This window comes from Pezoporus flaviventris, unplaced genomic scaffold, assembly GCF_033815535.1.
Source record: "Pezoporus flaviventris isolate CSIRO_AGI_PZ_B2104156 unplaced genomic scaffold, CSIRO_AGI_Pfla_v1 ptg000030l, whole genome shotgun sequence".
NCBI classification, from domain to species: Eukaryota; Metazoa; Chordata; class Aves; order Psittaciformes; family Psittacidae; genus Pezoporus; species Pezoporus flaviventris.
Window position 1 is genome coordinate 1,274,763 of NW_026892578.1, and position 24,619 is coordinate 1,299,381.

The following is a 24,619-nucleotide window of genomic DNA, read 5'->3' on the forward strand; positions in this document are numbered from 1 at the left end:
AACTGTCTTAGCAGTAAGAAATGCCACCTCTCAAAAAACCACATGCCTCAAAGCAGTGTGGCGGGAGGGCACGTTCACAACGCACCCAAGCTCTTCTTTGTGCAACTTCTTTCCGAACCACCACCACTGTAATGCTCACTAATGTTTCTAAGCTTTTCACTTATTTCTCTTTAAGGAGAAAACTGTAATTCTCAAAAACCAAATGAACCAGGAGACAGGGCTTTAAGGCAAAAAAAAGAAAAAAAAAAAAAAAGAAAATCAACAAAAGCCCTCAAAAGCCCATGTTTATTGTCGAAGTCTCTAGAATGACGAGATTTGACAATAAGGCTTTTCCTCTTGTGATACATGCAATTAGGCAACATGCAGCTCAATTTCTGCAGCCAGGGGATATTCAAAATACTTTCCACATACAATAGGTGTCAATTTGACTTTATTTAAGGAAAAACGGGGAAAAAACAGTAATTTCCATAATACACAGAAGACAAGTTAGATAGCACTGCAAAAAAAAGGCTGAGTGTTTTACTTGTCACCAGTCTGCTTTGCAGCTCTACGATTAGTAATTTTAATGCAGTTTGTCATTTTGTATTATTGTTTAGCATCTTTATAATCAGCAGAGTTTGGGGTTATAAATCACAAAAAGTGTACTACTACTACTATGAAAAACTAAAAAACCCACAAAAATCACTTTCAAATAAACCATAAATATGTGATGCACATTAGTGTAACAAAACCATTTTTGTAAACATTTTCTCCAACATAACATGTGCATAAGATAAAAAATAAAAACACTGCAGTCATACAAGTTAGGGTTACTTTGACTTAAAGATACAGAAAATTATTACTTATTAAAGCTTAAAACTAAACCTAGGAGCTTTTCTTTTCTTCTTTGCTTACAGAAGCACTGTTTGAAGAGTTCGGTGTTGGTATACGTAGTGGTTTTGTAATACTGTTTTTACCTTGCCATGCTGGCACTTCTGCGGAGGCAGAAGCTGCCAGGCAGGTAGCCCACTACAGGAAGGAGATTTTCCCTCCCTGGAGCCTCAAAACTTCAACAGCACATATCCATGACCTGGGCATCCCTACAGTACTGGAGCATCTTCTAGGTGAATAGCATCAGCTTTCAAGGACTAGATTAAATTTTGACCACATAGCGCTGGAAGATTTAAATCACGCAGACTGACATTCGATCGAATCAGCTTTGGCAAACTACACTACAGGGCAGCTGTGTGATTACACCCATGTCTACTGTCACGTTGCATCTCTGAGTCCCCTTTAGTTCATTATAGTACAAAAGGCCGATCATTCTTCTGGCTGACCGCACCGGGCCCGAAAAGAACACATCCTTCACCTTGAACGCTATCCAAAAGTCATACAGTTAAAAAAAAAATAGTTCTAGGCATTCCTCCGCCAGCAAATGTAAGGCTTCCTTGAGTTGTGATTCTTTTTTGGGGGGTGGGATAGGGTGTTGTGTGCACACACATACGCGCTGGCGGTGCACATTTACCACTCGCTTTTCAACCATCTACGATGTTCGAAGGAGAGTCTTCAGCAGCAACGCTGATTGGGGTTGAAGGATTTACAGCAGTCAGATTTGACACCAAAAGAAGGGTCTGTCGAGTCTGAGCTTTGCACACTGGGTGCTCGTGGCTCTTAAATTGATTGTGTGACCAGTCGCTCGAGCCATCGGCTTGACTGAATTGAAGAACACGTGTTTAAAAAGCCCTACCTGTCATGCCGTGAAGGAAAGTTAACCGCAGCAGAAGACAAAGCCCATGAAAACACTGAGAGCCTGTTCACTGAATGAACAGCTTAAGGCAGCTGTCAACAAAGTACCCTACCAAAGGAATTAAAACAAAGCAAAAAAGGAGTGAAAACAAAAAGGAAAGTGGCTGAATTTTGAATTAAAGGAATTAAAAATAAAAGTGAAAAAAAGAAGGAAAGTGGCTGAATTGTGACACTGTGCATTATTACAACACCAACAGATTATTATACACTCAGGGTTTCTCAAGTAATGAACATGTAGCCATTAAACAAATTATTACTCTCAAGACATTTATTACAAATGTCAGAAACTTATTCATAAAATAAAACTGACTTTAAAAAAAAAAAAGGAAAGAAAAAAAAAAGCCAGAGCTGGGATCTTACATCTAAACACAGGTATACGCTGTCCTTATGAATAAGCAGTATTAACTACATTCTTAAAAGAGTTTTAGTGCATTGCATTCTTAAAAAGAAAAACATCACCGCCCCAAAATGTTTCCTACAACATTTAACAGTTTATAGAACTAGCCTAGTTATTTTTACCTGCCTGTTACTAAGCCCATGTGTTAGCAGAGTGAAGCCTCTGGTTTTAGGCTAAATTCAGATTTCTATTAAGGATGAAACTGTTTTAAAAAATGCTTGCTTCATCAAATTTTGTAAGCAAATTACATTAATCAGTGTCTCACTGCCATACCGCTACCACTATTGCCCCGACGGACCGCTCCCTCCTCCTGCTGAAACTTGCTATGCAATAACAGTCGGAAACCTTTCAATCTGGTAGTTTTGGTATTAAGATTAAATTAGACATTAATGGTTTTCATCTAAAAACGTATAAACTAAACCACCTCTTTTTATTTTATGCATTAAAAACAATGAGGTAGGCACAAAAAATAAACATATGTAGTTTGGATTTTATTTCTATTTTTTTCCTTTTTTTTTTTTTTTTTTTTTTAGTTCTGCGAGTGCAGACTGTGGTAAAACTGTTGTTGCACTTCTAGGTTTAAACAAAAATTAAACCTTTAACTGAGGCAGTGCTAATACTGTGACATAACCAAGTTCTGGCCTAACACAGAATCATTATAGAAAATGAATTATTTTTTTAACTTTTTTTCTTTTTTCATTTTTTTTTCTTTTTTTTTTTATCATCTGCACATGTTTCAGGCAATACCTGGTACACAGAAAATGACTAAAGTTATTGGCCAGGCCAAAATAAAATTGCAGAAACAAAAAAAAAAACCAAAATTCCACCCCGAGCCCCTTCCCACCCTCCCTGTCCCAAGAAGAAGTTATCCTAGTCACTGTCTTTCACATTTTATAAATATTAACTTCTTAAAACCTGCACCTTCCTCTTTGACCACATATTGTCACATTACAAAAAAGAAATGTCAATTAAATACACTGTTAACATTACTAGACTAGATCTGCCCTCTGTTTCAGCCAGTCTGACTCTACACCACTTCTCACCTTCTCTTGCCTGCCTCCTGCCCACTCAACAGCATGTTCATGGTAGTCTGTTTTATTCTCCTTTTATTTCCCCCCCTTTCTGTTTCAACACTAACAGACAGAGTCCTTCAAAGCCTAGGAATCCTGGAGCTGAAGGGAAAAGAAGATCTATAGCTTTCTAGGGTGACCCCAAATCTCAAAGACATTGTAGCACCTGATGGCAATATCTTTACAGCACCAGCTGCCTCGCAGCCTCAGTTGAAAAACAAAAAGAAACCTAACACCAGTGATGCCTGCACACACATTTACACAGAGTGCTGCACTAGTGCAGGTCTGTACTCCAGTTGAAAGTAATTCCGAGTTATGAAGATCTCAGACTCTGGATGTCAGCAATTCCTCGCCAAATCCCACTGCTTCTACCAGCTCAGAAGAGAAGTCCTGCCAAGGGTCATGAAATAGACTTGACTGCTTCCACCCGACCGTACGGAGGCAAAGAAAACCTGCGAAGAAGAGACACTGGTAAATTCAACAGGTAGAAAAGCAGTGGTTCTGATTTGCCTTCGCTGTCCCTGGTATTTACAGCGCAGTTGCAGTGCTGTGCTGGTTCAGGTGGGGGCGGAGTTGATGTTCTGCATAGCAGCCTGTATGTGGCTAAACAGTGCGGTCAACACACCACTGTTCTGGTCACTGCTGAACAACGCCTGCACAGCATGAAGGCTGTCTCTCCAGCCCCACACCCCTCAAAGGCCAGCGGGCTGAGAACGGTTAAGAGGCTGAGACAGCTGAACTAACTGACCAAAGGGATGTCCCATGACATATATTAATTATCATGCTCAGCAGTAAAAGCTCAGGGAAAAGGAGAGGACAGGGGGATCATTGTGGTGACGAATTCTGTCTTCCCAAGCAAGGGTCACATGTGTAGAAGTACTGCACCCTGGGAAGCGGCTGGACATCTGCCTGCCAAGGGGAGGTTGTGAATGAATTTCTTATTTTGCTTGGCTTACATGCACAACTTTTGCTGACCTTATTAAACTGTTTTATCTTAATCTATGAGGCTTTTCACCTTCCTTTTATTTTCTTCTCATCCCATGGAAAGGGAAGTAAGAGAGAGAGGATGGGTGGGTGTTTGGCTGCTGGTCAGGATTAACCCAACCCACGTAACCAGGTGAAGTACACGTTCATCATCTTAGCAACAAACTGGGGGGAGGTGGGGAAGGGGGAATTATACCTTGTCATTGCGTTCACACAAGAACTTGAGCCTTTGTGCCCTTTTGTGCATGAACACACCATCCAAGTGTCCGGTTTCCACAGATCGTATTTCAATAGCTTTTTCTCCCCAGCCCATAATTTGGTTGGATCGGATGTACGCTTTGGAAAGAAAACACAATCCATTAGGACAGGCAGAGGGTAACATGGAGGAACTGAAAAAGCAGAGGAATATCCTGACACACTCTAGTTAAAAGTATGCATGTGCATATTACAAGTACACATATGTTCAGAGTGCTATTTCTGTCCTCAGCACCTTCATGATGCCTAAAAATACCTCCTCTTCTAGAAAAAAATCCCTGTGGCTTTTCTTTGCTAGTTATATACTTCTTCCCTGAGCATTCATGACACAAAGGGAACTTCACAGCCTTCAATTAAATGGAAGGAACATCGAGTCTGGCAAAAAGACAAGCTAATTAGGCGCTGACAAGGAGAAAGCAGACTCAAGGTTTAAATACACTAAGCCAAACCACTCCAGTATGTCACCAGCACTAGCTCTGCATCTTACGGTGTTACTTCCCTTCCTTGAAGGAGCTTGTCAGCAAAAACAGAGAAAGAAGAGAGGGGAAGTAAAAAATGAGCTAGCCTCCTTTAACAGGAGTAATACTTCAAAAACCTAATCTCCTTGAGAAAGCCTACTGGTCTGAAAAGTATTCTGTACATCTCAAAAGAGATTCTTGTTAAGCTCTCCAAGTGGAAATACTATTATTCATCATAATGCTTTCCTTTGTGCACAAATAAAGCAAAAAATCAGGCATTTTTCCTTAGAGTGTCACTGAGGAGAAACAGATTAGTAGTAGCATGAGAAAAAGAATCTGTTCTTGATAGCAGTAAAAAAATCAAATAAAGGGGAGAGTCACCAGCATTATGAAAAGGTATATTCAAAAAAAGCATTTTGATGGATAGTCTTAGGAACGCTGCCAGAAATAACATATGGGACCTTAGTGAAGAATAAGCTGTTGCCTCTCATTTGCATGCATACTTAACATAAAAATAAAAATAAAAAGAAGAGGAACGGCTTTTAGCAAGTAAAATTAAAACATATTTAATTTTGTAATACCTCCTTTTTATAGATTTTTTTCCCTATTAAATTTCTGTGAAATTAAATCAAATGATCTACTGCAGTACAACATACACCTACAACATAGCATGTGCCATCATACTGGAAATTTATTTATTTTTAAAAATGCCACTAGTGGTAACTGGGCCTAATAGCTTCTAAAAATTGTCAGATGAGATGTTCAGATGATGTCAGCTGCCTCAGTGCCATTTACTTCACAGGCACTCCAGACCCAAAAGGCTCTGCCATTTGTCAGCTGATAAACCCTGCTTGCTTTTAGATCTAGTCAAAACTTTGTCTCCACAGGAGCGAACAAGCTGTGCATGAGACTTCTTTAAATTTCCTCTTCCATTATTGTCTGCATTGCTCAAACAGGTATCAGCAGTCACCTCCTAATACATGTGTCCATTCCAAAGCACATACCATGCAATGTGCTTGGCCCAACTAAAGGAAGGTGTGACTGCAGCCCATTCTATGCTCAGCACTGAAATACGGGAGGTCAGGTGGCAAGAGGTTTCCCAGTGTGTACCTGTGTCCGTAACAAATCTGCGCCCATTTTAGTACACTCGTCTCTCCCACTTTCAGAAGTGCCTTATTTTGAAAGGGGGAAAATGTGGGAGAATTATCATCCTAGGACAGACATGCAATCTGCAGGTGAATTTAAACACATGAAATGATACATTGTTAACTATATAGAAATGCCCACAATAATATCTTACCATCTGACACCTTACATAGAATCACAGAATAGTTGGGGTTGGAAGGGACCTCTGAATGTCCTCTAGTCCAACCCCCCTGCAACAAGCAGAGATATCTTCAACTAGATCAGGTTGCCCAGAACCACATCCAGCTTGGCCTTGAATGTCTCAAGGGATGGCACATCTAACACCTCTCTGGGCAACCTGTGCCAGTGTTTAATCACCCTGACTGTAAGAAGTCTCTTCCTTACACTTAGTCTAAATTTACCTTTATTTTAAAACCATTACCCTGTGTGCTATCACAACAAGCACTGCTGAAAAGTCTGTTCCATCTTTCTTACTATGTCCCTTTAAGTACCAAAAGGCTGCAACAAGGCCTCCTTGGAGTCTTCTCCAGGCTGAACAACCTCAACTCTCTCAGACTTTCCTCTTAGGAGAGCTGCTCCATCCCTCTGATCAGTTTTGTGGCCCTCCTCTGGACTCTCTCCAACAGGTCCCTGTCTTTCCTGTACTGAGGACTCCAGAGCTGGACACAGTACTCCAGGTAATGACTTTATACTGAAAGGTTTCCACAACTTTGTGGCTGTCTAGCAAATATTTTGCAGCAACCTACACTTCTGAACTTCACATCTTGCTTGTTTGGATTTGGTTCTTAAAAATTTAGCACAAAACAGATCCATATGATTACTCTCTACTTTGCACAGCTGTTTTTGAGGAATACTGCAGCATCGCTGCTTCTGAATATGAGGTTACACCCCATGTGCGTCCCTCCTGTCCACGTGCGCACACTCATGTTTCCTAACGGCACGCTACGTATGATTCACCAGAGGCACTTACCAACTGAAGTTGGCATTTCTCCCCACTGCAGAACCACATCCTTGGTTATCCTTCCATACGTGTTGACGTAAACTCCTTCATCCTCGTAGCAGACCAATAGCTCCATCCCATCCGTGTTTGGGAGAATGATGATTGCATGAGGTTGGATACTGCTCTGGATCTACAAGGGAAAAAGAGAAGAGGAAGCCTTTTGTTTTAATGCGACAGGGTTTCTGCTGGGAGACAGGGCTAGGTGATTTTTGATTTTGGCTGATAGCAGAGTGGGGATTCACTCATTTCAGAAGTGCTAGCTCTGCTCCCCCACAAGCTAGGCATGATACACAGTGACAACAAAGACCTGTAAACCCCTGGGGCACAAATCTTCTTGTTTTAAGGCAGACATCTAAAACCAGGAAAGATTAGCCTCTCTGTAGGAGTGCCCATTTCTTTCTATGGGCAAGAAGGGAGCCTGGGGCAAGCAGCCCAGATGTAGACCTCAGAAACCTGCACTGCAGCGAACAGTTCTTAGGAACTGCAGGCCCACCTGACACCTCTGTGTACAATGAACAACGGAAACCTTGGTATCTAAGGCCACCTTGGCATTTGCTAACTCTGTTGAATCTCATCGGGGGCTGTTGTGTCATTTTTGTACTTCCACCTTCCCTGCAGCTTCTACCAGGCAGTTGCAATGCAATCCACTCAACTGCTTCCCCTGAAACAGATCTGAACAGGCACCTCCCAGTCATGGAGACATACCACAAGGAGACGACAGAGGCACAAGCCCCGAAGCACAAGTGGCCTCATCTGCTTGGACCCCTCCACCCAACTGACCACTGCCAGCATCTGGCAGTGATCCACAGGGACAGCCTGACATGTTGGTTATCTGAGGGGAAGAAGGGGCAGGAGAGGGCACAGGGAACCAGAAAGAAAGAAAAACCCCAACCCCAGCAGTAGCTCTTACATGTGTTGGTAGATATATATCATAGACCGATCCTGAATCCACATCAACAGCATGGAAGCCAGCGCAGGAGCCATAGATCACTTTTAGTCTCTGACCCTCTTCTACAGTGAGATCCACCAGCAATGGCTTATGTACCAATTCTCCAAATGACTGTGAGACAACCATGAATGAGATTTACTTTACTGCTTAGAACCACAGTAGGTATTATGAAAACATGCTCTAATGCACATAATATTATGGGTTTATTCCTCCCACATATCCCTTCGGCCCCCCATCCACCACACTACTGAAGCTCACATGTCTCTCATGCACAAAGACAGACTACTCTGCAACCTCTTGCATCCCAATCACATAACACTGTAAGCTATTTTCTGTGGGGTTTCCTTTAAGTTGGTCTGTTTGGGTTTTTATTAAGAATTGTTTTCCCCAAAGTTCAGGGCAATTTGCCACTAGTGTTCACTTAAATCTGCACAACCAACAATAACTGATTGTCTGTAAATCAGTCCGGCAATTATACCAAGCCGGATAACTTCATTCTTGCAGTGTTCAAAAAAAAAAAAAAATCAATGCCAAGTACCACTTAAAGCCTTGGTCTGCTCAGATGAAGATGTTTGAATTCAGTTCACTTCTCTCTGCCTCGTGTTTTATTTATAGAGAGACGAAAGAAACAGCTGTGATATTGTGTCATTTTGATTATTAGTTTATGCTCCGTTACAATTTAGAACTTTAAGTATACTGCCTCTAGAGCTAAAAACCCTCCTAAATTAAAATATAATCTAAAGTTTGTGGAGATTTACTGAATAACTTGTAATATGGCTATGACAGAATGACAGAACATTTTTGTAAAGGTGTGCAAGTGGCTATGAGAAAATCTTATGTATAGCTGAAATATATTGTTACCTTAAAGGCCATAAATTTATGGTATGGCTTTGGTGCCCATGCATAGACTTCCACAGAACTCTTCAATGCAATTACCAAGAACTTGATTCTTTCATATTTTACTGGAATTAAACAGAACAAAAGAGAATTCAGCAGTTATTCCAAAGTCATGCCAATTACTTCAGGAAAGCAGAAAATTACAATATTTCTCCATACTTACATACATTTGGGTTTAGTAATACTGCATTTTAGGATTGCTAATTCTTTGTAGTTAAGTATCTTTGACACATTTATGCCACCAAAAAACCCTTACTAGTAACTGAACCTGTCACCATGTTTCAAATTACCTAGTCAGTATACACTTACTTACACTTGTTTTTTTTTCCACATTAGACAGTGCTTACTCATCATGACAAGAAAATCAGTTTTCAGACAGGGACATTTCCAATAAAAGAAGGCTATGACTGTGGCAGAGTGTATTGACAGTTTCAGCCACAGCACTGGCAGTGGCATTTTGAGCTGATGGCAAAATTCTCCAGGGAAGGAGGAAAAAAGGGAACTGAAATAAAAAGTTAAAAAACAAGTCCATTTCAAAAGCAAAAGGCAAATTTTATAGCAGAGCACTTTTCTTTGTTCTTAAAGCCTGAGATAACTCATCTGAAAACAGAACACCAAAGTCCACAGAATTTATCAGAAATAAAATGTCATTACACAGCTGATCCACAAATGCTCAACTGTGTCTCTGTTGCCACATTCAAACAGCTGGCTAAATCAAACATCAGAAAAAGCTATTGCTCTCAGGAGGGGACCAATGAAATCTAGAAATGGCCATTCCAGAAGCGTTGCTGTATCTGTATTTTCAGCTGCCATCTGGATTTGGGAAGGAGCAGATCATGGGACTTCCAAATGTTGGGGTTTATTAACCTATTTCTAGCACTATTTTAGGGGGAGGAAAAAAAAAGCATTTAGATGACACTGAGAAACCTCTGGAGGTTTCTGAAACCTCTTTACCCCGAGTCTTGGGGGAATATGCCACTTTTCCAAAACAATAACTCTGTGCATTTTCACCTTCTGACCATTGTATCTCCAAACCTGATTTTAAAACATGGCAGAAGTGAGGATCTCAGACTTGTGAGAAGAAGACTTCTTTAATAAATACTATTTTAATGTCTTTTAGATATCTTACTACTGTACAAGCCTGCAGTTGTTGTTTCAGGGAAACAAAGCTGCTACTTGCTCTCCTTCTACTCTGCAAGAAGGCAAGACCACCGAACTATAAGCATTAAAGGACTTGACACTCTTTCAACAGACAAAGAAAAGCCTCTCATCCTCCACAGCTGTAGTGACTAAAAAACAGAGCTTTTGTTCAGTCTTGTCTACTTTACAAGACTTCTTGGAATTTTTTCTCAGGGAAGAGGGGGTGTCGAACAAAACCACCTTCTCTGTGAAAAAAGACCTTTGATAATCCTCATTCTTTGTGCTGGGTGCTATCTGGGAAGTCACCCAAATCTGAAGTTTCAAAGAAGCAATTTATCATTTAGAGGAGCCAAAAGTTGCCTGAAGCAACTGAGACCCATAAATACCACTTCACCCTGACGGCCAAGACCCCCATTGCATCAAAGAGACAAGGAAGTGATCAGTGCCAGCTGCCTCGGCGGCAGCCTCCAGACCACAAGTCCAAACATTGGCAGCTCATCCTTCTTGGGAACTGCAGTGCAGCTGTCAAAGAGGCCTCTCACTACCTGAAGAAGTCTACTGTACATCTGTGGTTCAGAGGGAAGTTCAGTGCCAGGCTGCAGCCCAGGGTAACAAACCCCTCTTCATCTAGAAGAGAATGCTCTTTGTTTCAGATGCTTCCCTGCTGGAAAGCCTCCTTTCAACAGCTGTTAATGTATTGTTAACAGGCCACTTCATTATGCTGCTGACAGCCCGGGGTGGGAGACCAGAGGAGTGCATTATTAATTGTTTTCAGGGTCAAGCTCCTGGTTCAGCAGTCACTTACTGCCATCATTATTGATTACACCCCACTAGCAGGTTTTTCCAAGAGCACATGTATGACAGGAGGAGCTCAGCTCGATTGCTGCTGCCCCACATTGACTGACACAGCTGGAAAGGAACTGAGCTGGCTCTTAGAAGAAAACCAAATCAAAGGCAACATCCACTGTCCATTAATATGCATCATGAAAGAGAAGGAGGAGAAAGAGCTCTCGGTTCACATCCCCACCTGCAGGGCAGCAGGCTCACTGCATATTCTGCTGACTGAACGCTACATGTCTTTCACTAGTTTTGGTGGAAGTTTCTACAGTCAAATCCATTTAAATTACTTAAAATTACTCAAAAGCCACCTGCTTAATGAAAGCACACTTCATCCCATAAGTGTACTGCAGTGGATCTGAGATGGCATTAGGAAATTCTGTGAGCTACGGGGAATCAATGAATCATCTTGAAGTTAAACATATGTTTCTTTTCCCAGATGCCTCCCCAAAGCTCATGCACTAGCTGGGTTTGCTTTCTCCTCCCTCTTTTTTTCCCTTTTCTCTTCTCCCCTCTCCCCCTCAATATTTAAAATATACATTAAAAGAAAGAATTTTTTCACTCCATGCCAGCATGTGACTTCATCATGGTAAAACTGTGAAAAGGGAAAACTGCTGGTAGAGAGAACAGCTGCTGGTTGACAAGAGTCTCTCTGTTACCTAAAAGGTCTAACAGAGGTGGTGAAACATTACTGCCCTCACTGCCCATATTAGCACTCTCCTGGAAGCTGCATCCACTACAGGAAAGAGACAGATGGGGATTTGCACCTGCTCCAGTTCACAGCCCAGCATCCCACTGTGAAAACTCTTCTATATTCATTTTAACCCAATAACCTGCCATCTATGCTGGTGCTTTGCCAGAAAAGTTCACCCCGAGGGATAGGGAACACAGCTAGAAATAAAACCAAACCTTAAACCCAGCAGCTACACACACTGCAGTTCCCTTTCCAGCCAGCTTTAATCCCAACAATTTGATTAGTACATTCACTACTCACCAACTTTATAGTGCACACAGCCTTCCAAGTCACCCACCGTTGTCCAGCCCTGTTTTTTTTCTACTTCAGGGTCGTTGTGAAGGATTTTATTTCTTAACCAGGACAAATAGTAAACTCGCAACTTGTTCTTCTTACCTGGCCACAAAATGAAAAAGACTGGTTTATCTCCATAGGAAGAGAAGCACAAAAAACCCTTCCCAAGCAAACAGAAAGCCCTGAAGAGCAAACCAAAATAACACTGAAGGAGAAACTGTTGTAACCACAGAGATATCCTTCAGTTTTTACATCCACAACACCTTTACTCCAGACTCCACCCAAGCACACACTTTCCTTATGATCAATGGCAGAAACACATGGCAATGCCACATGAACATAAAATGACAAACTCAAGGGAACAGCTCATCAGTTGTCTGGTTCTTATGACCCAAAAAACTTCTATCAGAAAGGGTAAATACTCCCACACCAAAAGCACCAGAGAGTCATGCACTGAGGTTAAAAAAATATATATAGCTGAGTCAGAATGGCTCTTTTTCACACAAAAAGAGAGCAGCACGATAGAATTTAGGGCCCGAAATTATGTACACTGCTATCAGAGGAGAATAGAATGGGTTGGAAGGGACGAAGCAAAAGTGAAAAAGAATATGGAAATTAAATGGATTTTACAAATTCTTCCCAGTTAGTGACCAGGACATTTCCATTTCATCTATCATCCTAACACAAACTGGTCAAGTTTCATTAAAATTAGTCACTGTTTTCCCAGTGGAATTGTGAATTTCCTAACAGCAGCACTAAATATTTCATCACCGAACCACTTTACACCAGTTCTGTTGTAAGGAAAAACATACAATATCTGAAAAAGCAGTGAGAGAATTTCACACAGCCCATGCAAACTTCACCCGCTCGCTAAAAGCTGATGCCTGCTTCATCAGCAGCCCTTCCCTTGTGCTGCAAGGGGTGTAATACTTATCAGGATGCACACAGGAACTGCAAGAGGTGTTTCTTCTCCACATATAAGAAAATCTACTTGCCCAGGCTGCCCTATCTTCAAGCGACAATGCATCTGTCATCAAAATATAGCTCACACTCTTAACTCTTAATATGAGAAGTGCTCTTTGAATGCAGAGCAAGGTTCAGGACAAACTTTATCAGTGATTCTTTAACAACTAATGGCCTACAAAGCATTTGCTGAACTAGCAAGAGGGTGGCTTTACATGCACATACTCAAAGCTTGCATCCTCCTTTCTCCAGATGCTTTGCTGCCGGAAGCCATTACAGTGTCACAGATGAAGCTAGAGGCAAGGAAGAGATATCATCCCTGCTTAGACTAGGAGCCATTTCATAAGGCTGCATGAGGTTTCTGCACATGGAAGAGAAGGGGCCCCCAACACAAGAGGGACGTGAACCTGCTCGAGTGAGTCCAGCAGTGCCATGGAGATTGTCAGAGGGCTGTGAAGACAGGCTGAGAAAATCTGGCTAGTTCATCCTGGAGAAGAGAAGGCTCCAGGGAGACCTTGTATCAGCCTTCCAGTACCTAAAGGGGCCTACAGTAAATCTGGAAAGGGACTTTTTATGAGGGCATGTAGGGATAGGAAAAGGGGGAATGGCTTTAAATTGAAAGGGTAGGTTTATATTAGGCATTAGTAAGAAGGTCTTCACTATGAGAGTGGTGAGGCGCTGCACAGGCTGCACAGAGAAGCTGTGGCTGCCCCATCCCTGGCAGTGTTCAAGGCCAGGCGGGACAGGGCTTGGAGCAACCTGGTCTAGTGGAAGGTGTCCCTGCCCATGGCATGGGGGCGGAACTGGATGAGCCTTAAGGTCACTTTCAACCCAAACCATTCTATGATTCTATGGAACAGGAGATGCTGTCAGGGACCCAAATTGTCAGTGGAGTAGCTCCATGCTACTGCTTCTCCAGCCATGATGAGGCAACAAGGTGAATGTGTACAGTATCTTGCAGCCCTTAGAGCTGAGAGGAAGACAGCTGACCTGTACAGCAGTGAGTGCTGGGCTGGCCAAGTGACATTGTACTTTCTATGCTGCAGAAAGCCATGAGCTGCCAGGATGTTCCACCCAGCAACCTTCCAGCCCAATCCAGCTATAGATTTTAACTGATGTCTTTGTCTTTTAAGTTTTCCATGACGCCTGTTGATGGATCAGTTCACAGCTGGCTGCTCATCTCAGGGATGGGCGCACAGCGTCTGGGGATGCCGCTGAAGCAGGAGACGAAGCCCAAGCATTGAAACCATCCTGCTGTGCCCAAACAGCTCCACACTAGGGTCCTGGAGCTGGCACAGAGTCCCTGCCCTGATGGCAGAAGATCCCCTAACAGAGCTGGGATCCTTGGGAAAAGCAGCCACAGGGGCAGCACATGGGGAAGCATAGCTTGCAAACAGGCTGGCTCCACAGTCTCCAGTGCTACAAACCATTCCATTACAAAGATGCACAGTCTGAAAGATCTTTTTTATGATTACTTGGATGGGGAAGGGCAGGATGAAAAGAGGAGGCACTTCTGAAGTCAAAAATCTGTTCACTGAGCTTGAATTTAAAGTGGAATTAGAGACCCATTTTCAACTACTGGACCTGCTATTTAATTTTAAAAGCCCCTCTGTTCTCATGGCACTAAATTAAATGTGAAGTAACATTGTGCTGTCCTGTGTTTATCCCCACTACAAAAGCGACAGCAGATTTGGCAGTAAATGAGCACCCTGATTTATTGCCTGACTTCATATTTATTAAGCCATGTTTCATAAAGGAATAAAGCCCCACCAATCCTGCAGCTTTCTGAAGATGTGGAAAAAGGACTAAAGCAGGAAACAATATTCCCAGGAGCCCCACATCTGACCAAGGAAAGGTCCTCCCCTGAACATACTGGGAACAATAGCCACAAGGGCCCTTTTAGAAACACTGAAAAACAGGGAACACAGTCCAGACCAGAAGGCACTGCAGTTTTGGGCAAAGAAGAGCTCAGAGGGCTCCAGGTCAGTACAATGCACCAAATGTTTTTAAAGGCATGACGAGTCCCTGGCCACTGGGAAACAAACTGCCTCTCAGATATTTCCATGGCTTTACCTCTCTCATTAGTTTAGTCAAACTTGAAGACTCGAAACAAACAATACACACAGGAATTTCCCAGCACGTGGCTAAGTTGTTGGTTGGGTATTTTTTTGGTTCATATCATGTGCACCAGGGTATTTCTCTCCAATCAGAAACATTTTCAAAACAACAACAGCGAAACATCTCACATGTGTTCCCATTGTGTTTTAGTGTCTATACCACAAGGAAAGTCCAAGACAGGAAATTCCTCTGCCTTTCAGCAGCCTGGCATGAAAAGAGAAGGACCAGTTAGTAATATAAAGATGGCTATGTGATGGACATCTTTACATCACTATATAGTGACATAAACAAGTTCTGCTGCTGTATTGGGAGTGGGGGGATTAGAGCCTTCTGCTTGTAAATCTCTGCTAGCCAGTTTAAATAGCTCTCAAAAATCTGGGTGTTGTTTTTCTCTTTTATTTTGTGGGAATTTTCTGGTTTTTATTTTCTTTATCTTTGTCTAATTTTTATGGTATTTTTTATGAAATAGGAAACAAAAATCTGGTCCAGCCATCAAATGAACTTATCAGCCAGTGATTTCTATGAGAACTCCCGGTTCTGATTCTCCCATAGACATTATTTTGAATGCAAAGTCCCTTTTCCCAGATTGAGTTTTGGTTTTTATTGTCACTGTGTTTTTTAATTATTAAGCAGGCAGATTCCAACCAGTTCTTCCACTCTGTCGTCCCCTCCTACCCTCCCAAGTGCCACCATCAGCCCACTGGGCTAGCAAAATCCTCAGCGAGCCACAAGTGGAGCATGTTCTGTATACATGCTGCTGCTCTCTCCTTCTGCATTTTTGTGACTTTCAGCACTGTATCATTACCTGAGCAGCCAGAACTGTGTTAGCCTCTCAACTGTATGCACTGAAGAACTGATTAACTACTCTCTTTGACCTGCAAAGCTTTCTCATAGAAGCTCACTATCTCAGTATCACAAGCTTTGTTGTCAGAAAGTTTTGTAATTCACATATAAATTGGGGAAATACTTGATTTCAGGTTTTCAGACTCAGGAGTGTATATTAAAAACAATTTTATGTGACAAACCCCTCAAATTCCTAACACACTGCAACTTCCTTGTACCATGTGGTGACACCTTTCAAAACTTACCAGCATCAGCACATCACTCCCCAAAACACCCATACAGCCGAGTGCACCGTAGGGAGCTGCTGAACACCTCTCCCAGATAAGCAGTAGCAGTCCTGGGACAAAGCTCAGGGGCAGCTCCATAACCAGTCTGCCAGAATAGACCATATGCAGAAACACAACCTCATTTCAGGGTTCCTAGTTTGCCTGAAGAGATGGAGCAACTCATTGCAAATAAAAAGTCACCAAGGGAAGCCCAGCATGAGGGAAGCTTCCATTAAAAACTGCAGTGCAGAAGCCAAAAGAAGGATATAAGGGGGAGCCTGGGCATAACAGCATCACAGTTTCACCAAGTATGCTCCACCAGCCCTGCCTCTTAGTGGGCTGGGATACCTCTTTCCTGCCTTGTACTCCAGCAATCTCCTGTAAGACACAGGAGATGGGACAGAGATGAAGGCATAATCCAGCCAAAGATCAGCTGACTCTTGAGGGTTAATGTAGCGTGTCTCTACAGAGGAAGCAATAGTTTTAAAGGAAGAAAAGAAAATGGATGTGTCAGTACTCAGATTGTGGCTGACACAAACGTAAATAAACTTAAAACAACTGAACCAAGATTAAATCACAGATGCTTGTCTGCGTAAGGTCTGCTTCAAACCAACAGATTTTACACCAATTGGATTATACGGTATTTCTGTTTACAAGGTCTACTATAGAATAACCTGTGTATCAAATGGTGCTTTACAAAAAGCTTGTATTTTAACATACAGCACTAAACATCAAAAGGACACACAGCAGGTTGTGGGGGTTTTTTAATCCTCCTTGATTCATCCTTTCTTTTTAAAGATTTCACAGCATAACAGTAGCTGAGAATGCAGCAAGCAACAAGCCGATAAAATACACTTGCTCTAGACAGAAACGAAGCCCTCTGTTGACAAGACCAGCATGGGCACAGTTCTTTGAGCCTGTAGTAGCATAATACCATTAATGCATTAAATTGCATTAAATTGTCTAGGTGTGCAACCTTTTGCACAAGGGTTGGGAGAGCCAGAGAGCTACTCCACTGAGGGGTTCTGGAGACTCACCAAAATTTGGGTGGCTCTGAAGAGCCCCACAGGGACCACTGCGAGAAACCTCATTTATACTCTCTCCCTGTCACACATATGCAGCATAGCAAAAGCTGATTTCACAAACAATTCAAAATAAAAGGAAGGTAAATGGCTGAATGATACCTGTGAAGAAAGATTAACAGCATACCACATGAGGTTGCTTAACAGCAGGATAACCTTATGCAATAACAGTCTGGAGCCAAAGAGTCTGGAATCTCCAGCTTCATAAAACACATTTTTCCATCAGTGCACACAAAACAAACACAACAATCACCATCACCCTTCATCTCCCATTGCTTTGCATCTACAGTTGTACCCGGTGAGAGTAAAGCCAAACGATGCACCGATCTGCCTTCGCACACTGGTAATTTCCACATCACGTACACACTGTACTCCCCTCTCACCAACACACACACGCTCATTGCGTATCATTCTTATTTCCTGACTTCATGAAAGCATTCCCCCCCCATCACTTTTCAACATGCAAGATGGCTGTAAACCCAAGTGGCAAATCATGTTTTGGTTAGAAAGAGGCCAGGCTGAAAGTAATCATGACAGAGGGAAAGAATGCCATTTCTACAAAGTTCACAAAGCAGTAACTTCTAGCTCCCACACACTGAACAAACTAATAAATCTTGACGTTTCCCCTAACCCCATGCAGGATTTTTAAAGGCCACCCCACAGGACGAAGAACGGGGGCAAGCAGGCACAGGGTGTAGCGTAGAAAATGATTCATTTGCAGAAACAAACTATAGACTCAGAGAGGTGAAATGATGGAAAACCCACTGACTTCAATCAAGTCAGGACTTCCCCTCAGCACACAGGCTGCTAAGAAAAGCTTTCTGCCATGCCATACTAGATGGGGGAAAAAAGTCATGTTGAACAGTTAACCTTACCAGAAATTGTCACCAAGACATTCAGCCCTTCAAGTACATCCATTTGCTGGAATCTTCTTCGATTGATGAGAGGATAAACCTTCCCCTGACCACTTCTGTCTAGCAGCATCAGACCACTTTCAGTGCCCACTAACAAGTTCACTCCTAGAAGAAACAAAACCAAAGATCCAAGTTAGTAGGCAGATTTTCCACATATTCTGATGAACTGATGATTGGTATATCAACTGTCCTGTTTCAAGCAGGTCTAACCACTGCCAGCTGGGTCTCAGCTGCCTGCAGCCTAAAAGATCTCATGATATAGAGGCTTTCTATATGTATTACCTGCCACAGTGACTACTACCACCAAATTGCAGTGTTCAAGAGAGTAAGAGCTTTGTAGAGGACCAGTTCCCAAACAAAATGGCACATTAATGTTGGAGGAGGGGGGACGGCACAAAGTGGTACCCAAGCTTATGTATTCCAAGGATGTATTAACTGTCAGTAATGGGGGTGGTAACAGGCAGCTCTTGACAAGAGCCACTTGCAAAAAAGCAGTTGTAGGAGCCTGGTCCCCACTGGAGAAACAGACTGTAGTGCAGCCCTCCTGTAAACGGATAGACCCAGGGTGGGTCCTCTGCTTCCCAACAATCTTTTCCCCCTGAATGTTATAACCAGAGGAGTTACAGTAATCTTGTATTTCCACAGATTCCTCCTAAAGATAAGCAACTGCAGATGAGAAAAGTCAGTAGGCCCTTTTCTTTATACAGAGGTCCAAATATGCACTTGGACACTTTCCAAGAGTCCCCAAAACCTTAGTATTTAAAATCAATTTTTTTTTTTTAGAAATAAATGTATGAGTATCTATGTATGAGACTCTACTAATATACCGTCACTCTTAAATTTCTTAACTATTTATTTGCAATAGTGTTCAGTTCAGGAGCTTACAAATTGTTCAGAGACAGGTCAGATATAGGGAATGGAAATCAAAGCAAATGTATGACTCGCTTTATTGAACTCCTGTGTTGCAATCACAATGCAAAACTTGTCAGCTTTAAGCATAAGTGGCAGCCAGAAGGAGGTAATGACGGAGAAGGGGCCTGAGCTACTGGTGCTGGGGCACTCTGAAAAGCCTCTGGTTGGATAAAACAGCAGATGTAGCCTATGGAAAGGCTGGAAACTATCACACATCTTCAGTTTCCTCTTTCTTGCCTTTTCAGTAAGGAAATTCAAGAGGCCTCAGCAGTTCCCAGAAACCATCACATCCTTTGCTCAGATTTGCTGCTCTGCTCCTCCTCTGCCTCCTCCAGGCAGCAGAGCACATGGATGGTGGCAGCCACAGCGCTTGCCTTGGGAGAGGTACTGCCACACTCCCATGCTCTTCTTCAGCTGCTGACACCCCCTCCATCCCCCTTTGTGCCCTCCTCCTGCCTCTGCACCTTGCACTGGGTCAGTACTTGCTGGATCCCATACCACAGGCCCAGGGGCACTTCACACCTACTGTCTTTCTTAATGGGAGGCGTCCTTAAAATGGGAAGCAGCAAAAGGAAGCGGGGAGAGCAAAGCACATGCTCTGGGATCAACGCAGGCTGTAGCACCACCAAACCAGCCAAGGAAGTGCCCAGCAGTTGGTCTCCTTCCTGCAGCTCCAGGACCCACTGACTAAAGCTGTAAGTGATTTAGCTTCAACATGTATGACTGCAATTCAAGGCAAGCCACATGCAAACTGTTTCCTACGGGTCCCTTCCCCTGTCTGCAGATCAGGGCTCAATCGCTCTCACCTTAACCCTCATCTCTTCCTCTGCTGCCTTTGTGGTGCAGTTGTTTCTGCTTCAAGTTTGCATGTGCACCCGTCCATGACCTCTTCCCTTAGCTATATGCATTTTAAGATTAAACTAATGAGGTACTATGCTGGTGGCAAGCAGTGCAAGCACTATCGTTGTTCATGGCCAGCAGAGCTCTTCTGCCACCACCCTACAATTAACCAGTTCTGGTTCTTCAAACAAATGGAAATGCTTCCAGAGAAAGTATGGGCTCTCTATGAAGGCTGGGTGTACAAATCTACTCTACTGAACCCATGACATTGACTTTCACCCCTCAGAACTAGAAGAAACAGCATCACAGACCTAATGCAATCATCAACCTGCCAGATACTATGGCACTACCACTTGTAAAGGCAAGGCAAAACAAAGGAAAGCAAGTCCCACTCTTTTTGAATAAGAAATATCATCATGAAATGCCTTAATTTGCTTAAGGGTAAAGGAAGGTAAACCTTATCATGAAATAAGCATGTGTACCAGCTTGCATCACCATCAGGTTAGCCTTAAAGTTTCAACAAGGAAATGCTTTGTTACAGCTGTGAAACACCTCTAGGATTTTACACCTGTACTTTAAATCACTGTAACAGCCAAATACATATATGAAAGAAATATAAAGCCATTAACACAAATTGCTACTGGCAAAACAAGGCAGATCAGAGAAATTATGAGTCATCTTTACTGATCCTGTATGATTTCTCTTTGCCTTCTCCCTCTCTCAACCTGAAAGTTTACATTGCACAAATCTTGATTTTATCAGAGAATTTATTCATATGAACACAGGCAGAAATAGCACTGGGCTAAAAATTCTTACCAGTAAATTCTGGAAATAAAGAAAGCAGCAGATAGGAAGATAAGGTGTTGGGAGAGCCAACATGGTTTAACTGACATGGTTTTGCAGCCCAGAAGGACAGGGCAACAGTGCTGCTCTGAGAAACAAGAAATACTGGAAATAAGCCCAAAAGACAGCTACAGCCTTGGAAAGAGCTGTGAAAATGCACACAAGAGCAGTGCAGTGCGTTACCCATGCAATCATTGTGTGACTCAGGGGAATGGCCAACCCTCTTCTTCACAGTTTTTAAGACGACACTCATGTGCATTTACAGTCTATTAAGTTTAGGTATACTAGATAAATATGTATGTAATACATGCAGTATGTATGTAATACACATTAACATCTAGATAATGAAAAATAGATCAAGTGGCCCCATGGGTTCTGGCCAAAAAAGAAATGACACAGCAGAGAAAGCCTTTTGCTGGGTGTTGCAGCAGTGATTCCACACTGTAGCAGGCAACAAGCACTGCTCTAAGACTTTCACCCATGTAGGATCCTAACTGTCTGACACTGACATAAATTATCACTTGTGACAAGGCGGCCAGACACACTTGGTCAGCTGACACCCCATGCCCAGCTTCTCTCTGCACTAACCACTCTTAACGAAACCAAGCCAAAGCCTCACACTGGAAAATTACACTCTTACCCTGCTCTCTTCCTCCTTCCTTCCTACATAAACCGATGACTGAGATGGAAAGTTATCTTACAAAACACATTTTAATAAAGCTCTGAAACAATACTTAGCGAGAGGCTCAAGAAGATGATTATTTTTCAAAAGAAATACCCATGTGTACCAGGCGCACAATGCAAAGATGACTACAAGCTCCGAAAAGCTGCAAGAGATGTACTAGGAGGGGTTAGAGAGAGCTGAAAAGCACATCATGATCAGCTGAAGGAAGTTTAAATTGTGCCATCAGAAGCATATATCCAGCAGCAGGAAATTATATCAAAGCAGAAGCAACATACTGTGAAAAACATAGTAATAAGCAGCTCCTGCAACAAAAAGAGGCGAACAAGCATTGAATAAATGCAGAGAAACAGCTAAAGATTCAGAGATGCATTCTCAAAGCCTGTAAGCTCATACTGGCAAGTCTGCACTTCAGAACTGCAGGAGGCAAGGGAAGAACAGGATTGCATTACCCCATAAGGCAGCACACAGTATCTCAGAATTGAATCTCTTCTTGTATTTGCGAATCTCTGGGGTATCACTCTGTGGCCGTGTATTTGTGGGATTCACATTGACAACTGATCCTTTCCGCGTAGGGTCTTGCCTTATTGCCTCTGATCTCATTGCTTCACTAGAAAATCCTACTGGAAAAAAAGAAAAGTAAAGCACATGTAATACCCCTCAAGTGCTAAATTCTGGCCATAAATTCTTTACACCATACTACCCAAATCAGTAACTGAGAAAACTGAGCAAGTCTTTCTCTTTGTAAGAAATGTAAATGGAAAAAGAAATAAAATTATGCACTTCATTGCAAATAAAATAAAAAGCATGATGGCAACATCTGTAGTATGTTAAAGAGCCACTGAAGTCACTGAACCTTTTTTCAATTGTCGTCTCCAGCTACTTTACTTACCCACAGAAGTCACAGTTGTCCCACTAGATGGAGAAATCTGTAGTAATCTGGGGTCTATAAAAGGTGTAAAGGAGGAGGAAGATTTGTGTTTCTGGAGTGTGTTACTAGCGGACTGAGTCTGCAATGTAAATTTCAACTTTATTAATATTAATGACAATAAAAAGCAGAGATAACAACAACCAACATATTTAAGTCACTACAGAATTATGCTACAGAGCCTCCCCAAGCTTTTATACTCCCTTTATATATACACAAAGCACTGCAGGCACCACATCTGAACTAGATACATATGCACACTGCACATGTTACAGCAAGATGTAATCAGCTAAATCATCATCCCTGTCACCTCAGCTGATAGTGAAGATTTATAGGACTGGCCCCTACAATCAGGCAGAAAGCGAGGGAATGTCTACTTTTTAAAAAATCTGCTTAAATGTATGGATACTATCTGATCTGCAAGCTGTCCACTACCTATGTATGACTTCTGAATTTATGAAGCGTCTACTAAAGTGAGCTAGTTTAATAAATTATGAAGTTTGATCTCTTGGCTTGTGCAACAAAATTAGAACCATCTGGGATCAAGCATTCACTTCTATGATGGATTACGTTTCTTTCAATGTCCACTACTGTTCTTTCTCCCTATTTTGTTTAACCTGAGCCTCTTGCCAGAAAGCTGCAGCAGGTTCTTCCACCTTTATCTGACAAAGCAACATATTAAACCTGTATTGAACAAAGGGGCTCATTAGTATGGAAGGTGTAGCAAACGGTAACATGAAGCTATGAATATGTAGTGGATAAAATCACTGGTGCTTGCTGAGTTATGTGGTCTAAACATGAAAAAACATAAAGAAAGAAAGAAGACGAGTGAAACAATGGACTGTTAAAAGTGGAAATGGAACAACTTAAAAACCCTTGCCAGTTTAGTATTAAAGTGACAACATTGAATACTGAAGCAGAATGGGACAAGTGAAAAAAAAAATATGTAAAAGGTGTGCATGTGGGTAAGGTATATCAAGCAGTACTGAGATTTTGCTCAGCTTTATGCGAACACAGAGGCACTTCTTTATCATCAACTGATCTTCAGCCTCTACCTTTCTAAGCCTCTATCTGCAGAAAAAAATAGCAATGGGTCTTAGGAGCGTATCACTCCCCTGCACAGCTCAATACCAAAAGGCTCCTTTGCCACCAGCCACCGCCACAGCCTCCGCTTCCCAAGCTGAGTTAACTGAACCCTGCTTATTTACTGCTTAGATCAAAGTAATGAGCAGTCATATCTCTGGATCAATCAACTGATCTCTATAACCTACAAGAGTGTGCTTTCAGAAAGATCAAAGACCGGTGAAGCATAGCTGAAAATTAATATTATGCTAACCAAATTTCCAGGAGGAAATCCTCCCACCCACCCTACTGCTATGTGGTTCAGAAGCCTTTTTGATCCTGTGGTGAACACGTGCATTGCCATAAGCCTACCCAACTCACTGCAACCTTCCCTCGTCATAGCACTTGCATGCCTACGTGGCAGTACAGCTCTACCCTAAGAAGCAGCAGCTTATTTTCACCAAGTTTTGCTTCCCCTGTACCACCACTACTTGCACACAGAAAGTTCTCCCCAAAAGCCAAGCTGGCCACCCAGCTGTGAGTGGAACCACCACAACTGCTAGGGTTGGTAAGGGGTGAATGATGCCTATCATTCACGTGTGTGCATCTCCTCTGCTGAAGGGGTTACACACATGTGAAGGACCAGGCTTGCCCACCAGCACTTGGTAAGGGAAGGCATCAGCCCAGGATCAGCCCAGGACAGCAAGAGGGAGCTTGCCCTGCAGCAATGCCTTGCTTCTCCGCCTGGACACAAGCAGCACTGGTGGAGAACAGTCATTTTTACACAGCTGCTTTTCAGAGTACACACATACTTGGAAAAAACCCAAAGATTCTCCCCAATTCATTATTCCAAAACAACAATACCCCAGGCTTTTACAACCCTCCTGGGTAATAACCTGATTTGTTCACCCAGCCCATGTGGCAAGCTTTAAAGAGCAAAATTCCTCCACAGCTGCTTCCTCTCCCAAAGGGTGAGTTTCCACAAGCAGCTCCTCATACGTGCAGAGTTACCAGCTCAAACCTTTACTGACAAAGCCAAAATTAACTGCTAATTTCAAGAGGCATACTGCTTGCAATTAGCCTGCTCCCAGAATAAAACAATAAAAATATAATAGTATTGGCTTGGAAATGCAGTAGTCAAGTTTAGTTTAAAATGAATGCCATGCAATTAATGACTGACTAAGAGGAAGCAAAAATAGTAAACTGGCAAGTTTGGCGTGA

The 24,619-nt window shown here is 42.4% G+C and overlaps 1 protein-coding gene across 9 annotated transcripts in view; it reads right to left on the reverse strand.

Moving 5' to 3' along the window:
- Positions 1 to 411: 411 nt before the first annotated feature.
- MAP4K4 (mitogen-activated protein kinase kinase kinase kinase 4) overlaps positions 412 to 24,619 on the reverse strand; it is a 165,090-nt gene continuing 140,882 nt past the window's right edge. For 7 of the 9 annotated variants that reach the window (XM_061459639.1, XM_061459637.1, XM_061459640.1 and 4 more), the window contains 9 exons: positions 22,301 to 22,418; positions 21,861 to 22,031; positions 18,088 to 18,236; positions 11,913 to 12,042; positions 8,906 to 9,006; positions 8,006 to 8,155; positions 7,066 to 7,225; positions 4,433 to 4,572; positions 412 to 3,704 (listed from right to left, as the gene is read on the reverse strand). In XM_061459639.1, coding sequence (XP_061315623.1) covers positions 3,621 to 3,704; positions 4,433 to 4,572; positions 7,066 to 7,225; positions 8,006 to 8,155; positions 8,906 to 9,006; positions 11,913 to 12,042; positions 18,088 to 18,236; positions 21,861 to 22,031; positions 22,301 to 22,418 — 1,203 coding nt within the window. In that variant the 3' untranslated portion in view covers positions 412 to 3,620. The remainder of the gene's footprint in view (positions 3,705 to 4,432; positions 4,573 to 7,065; positions 7,226 to 8,005; positions 8,156 to 8,905; positions 9,007 to 11,912; positions 12,043 to 18,087; positions 18,237 to 21,860; positions 22,032 to 22,300; positions 22,419 to 24,619) is intronic. The other 2 variants (XM_061459638.1, XM_061459642.1) reach the window with 1 other exon arrangement.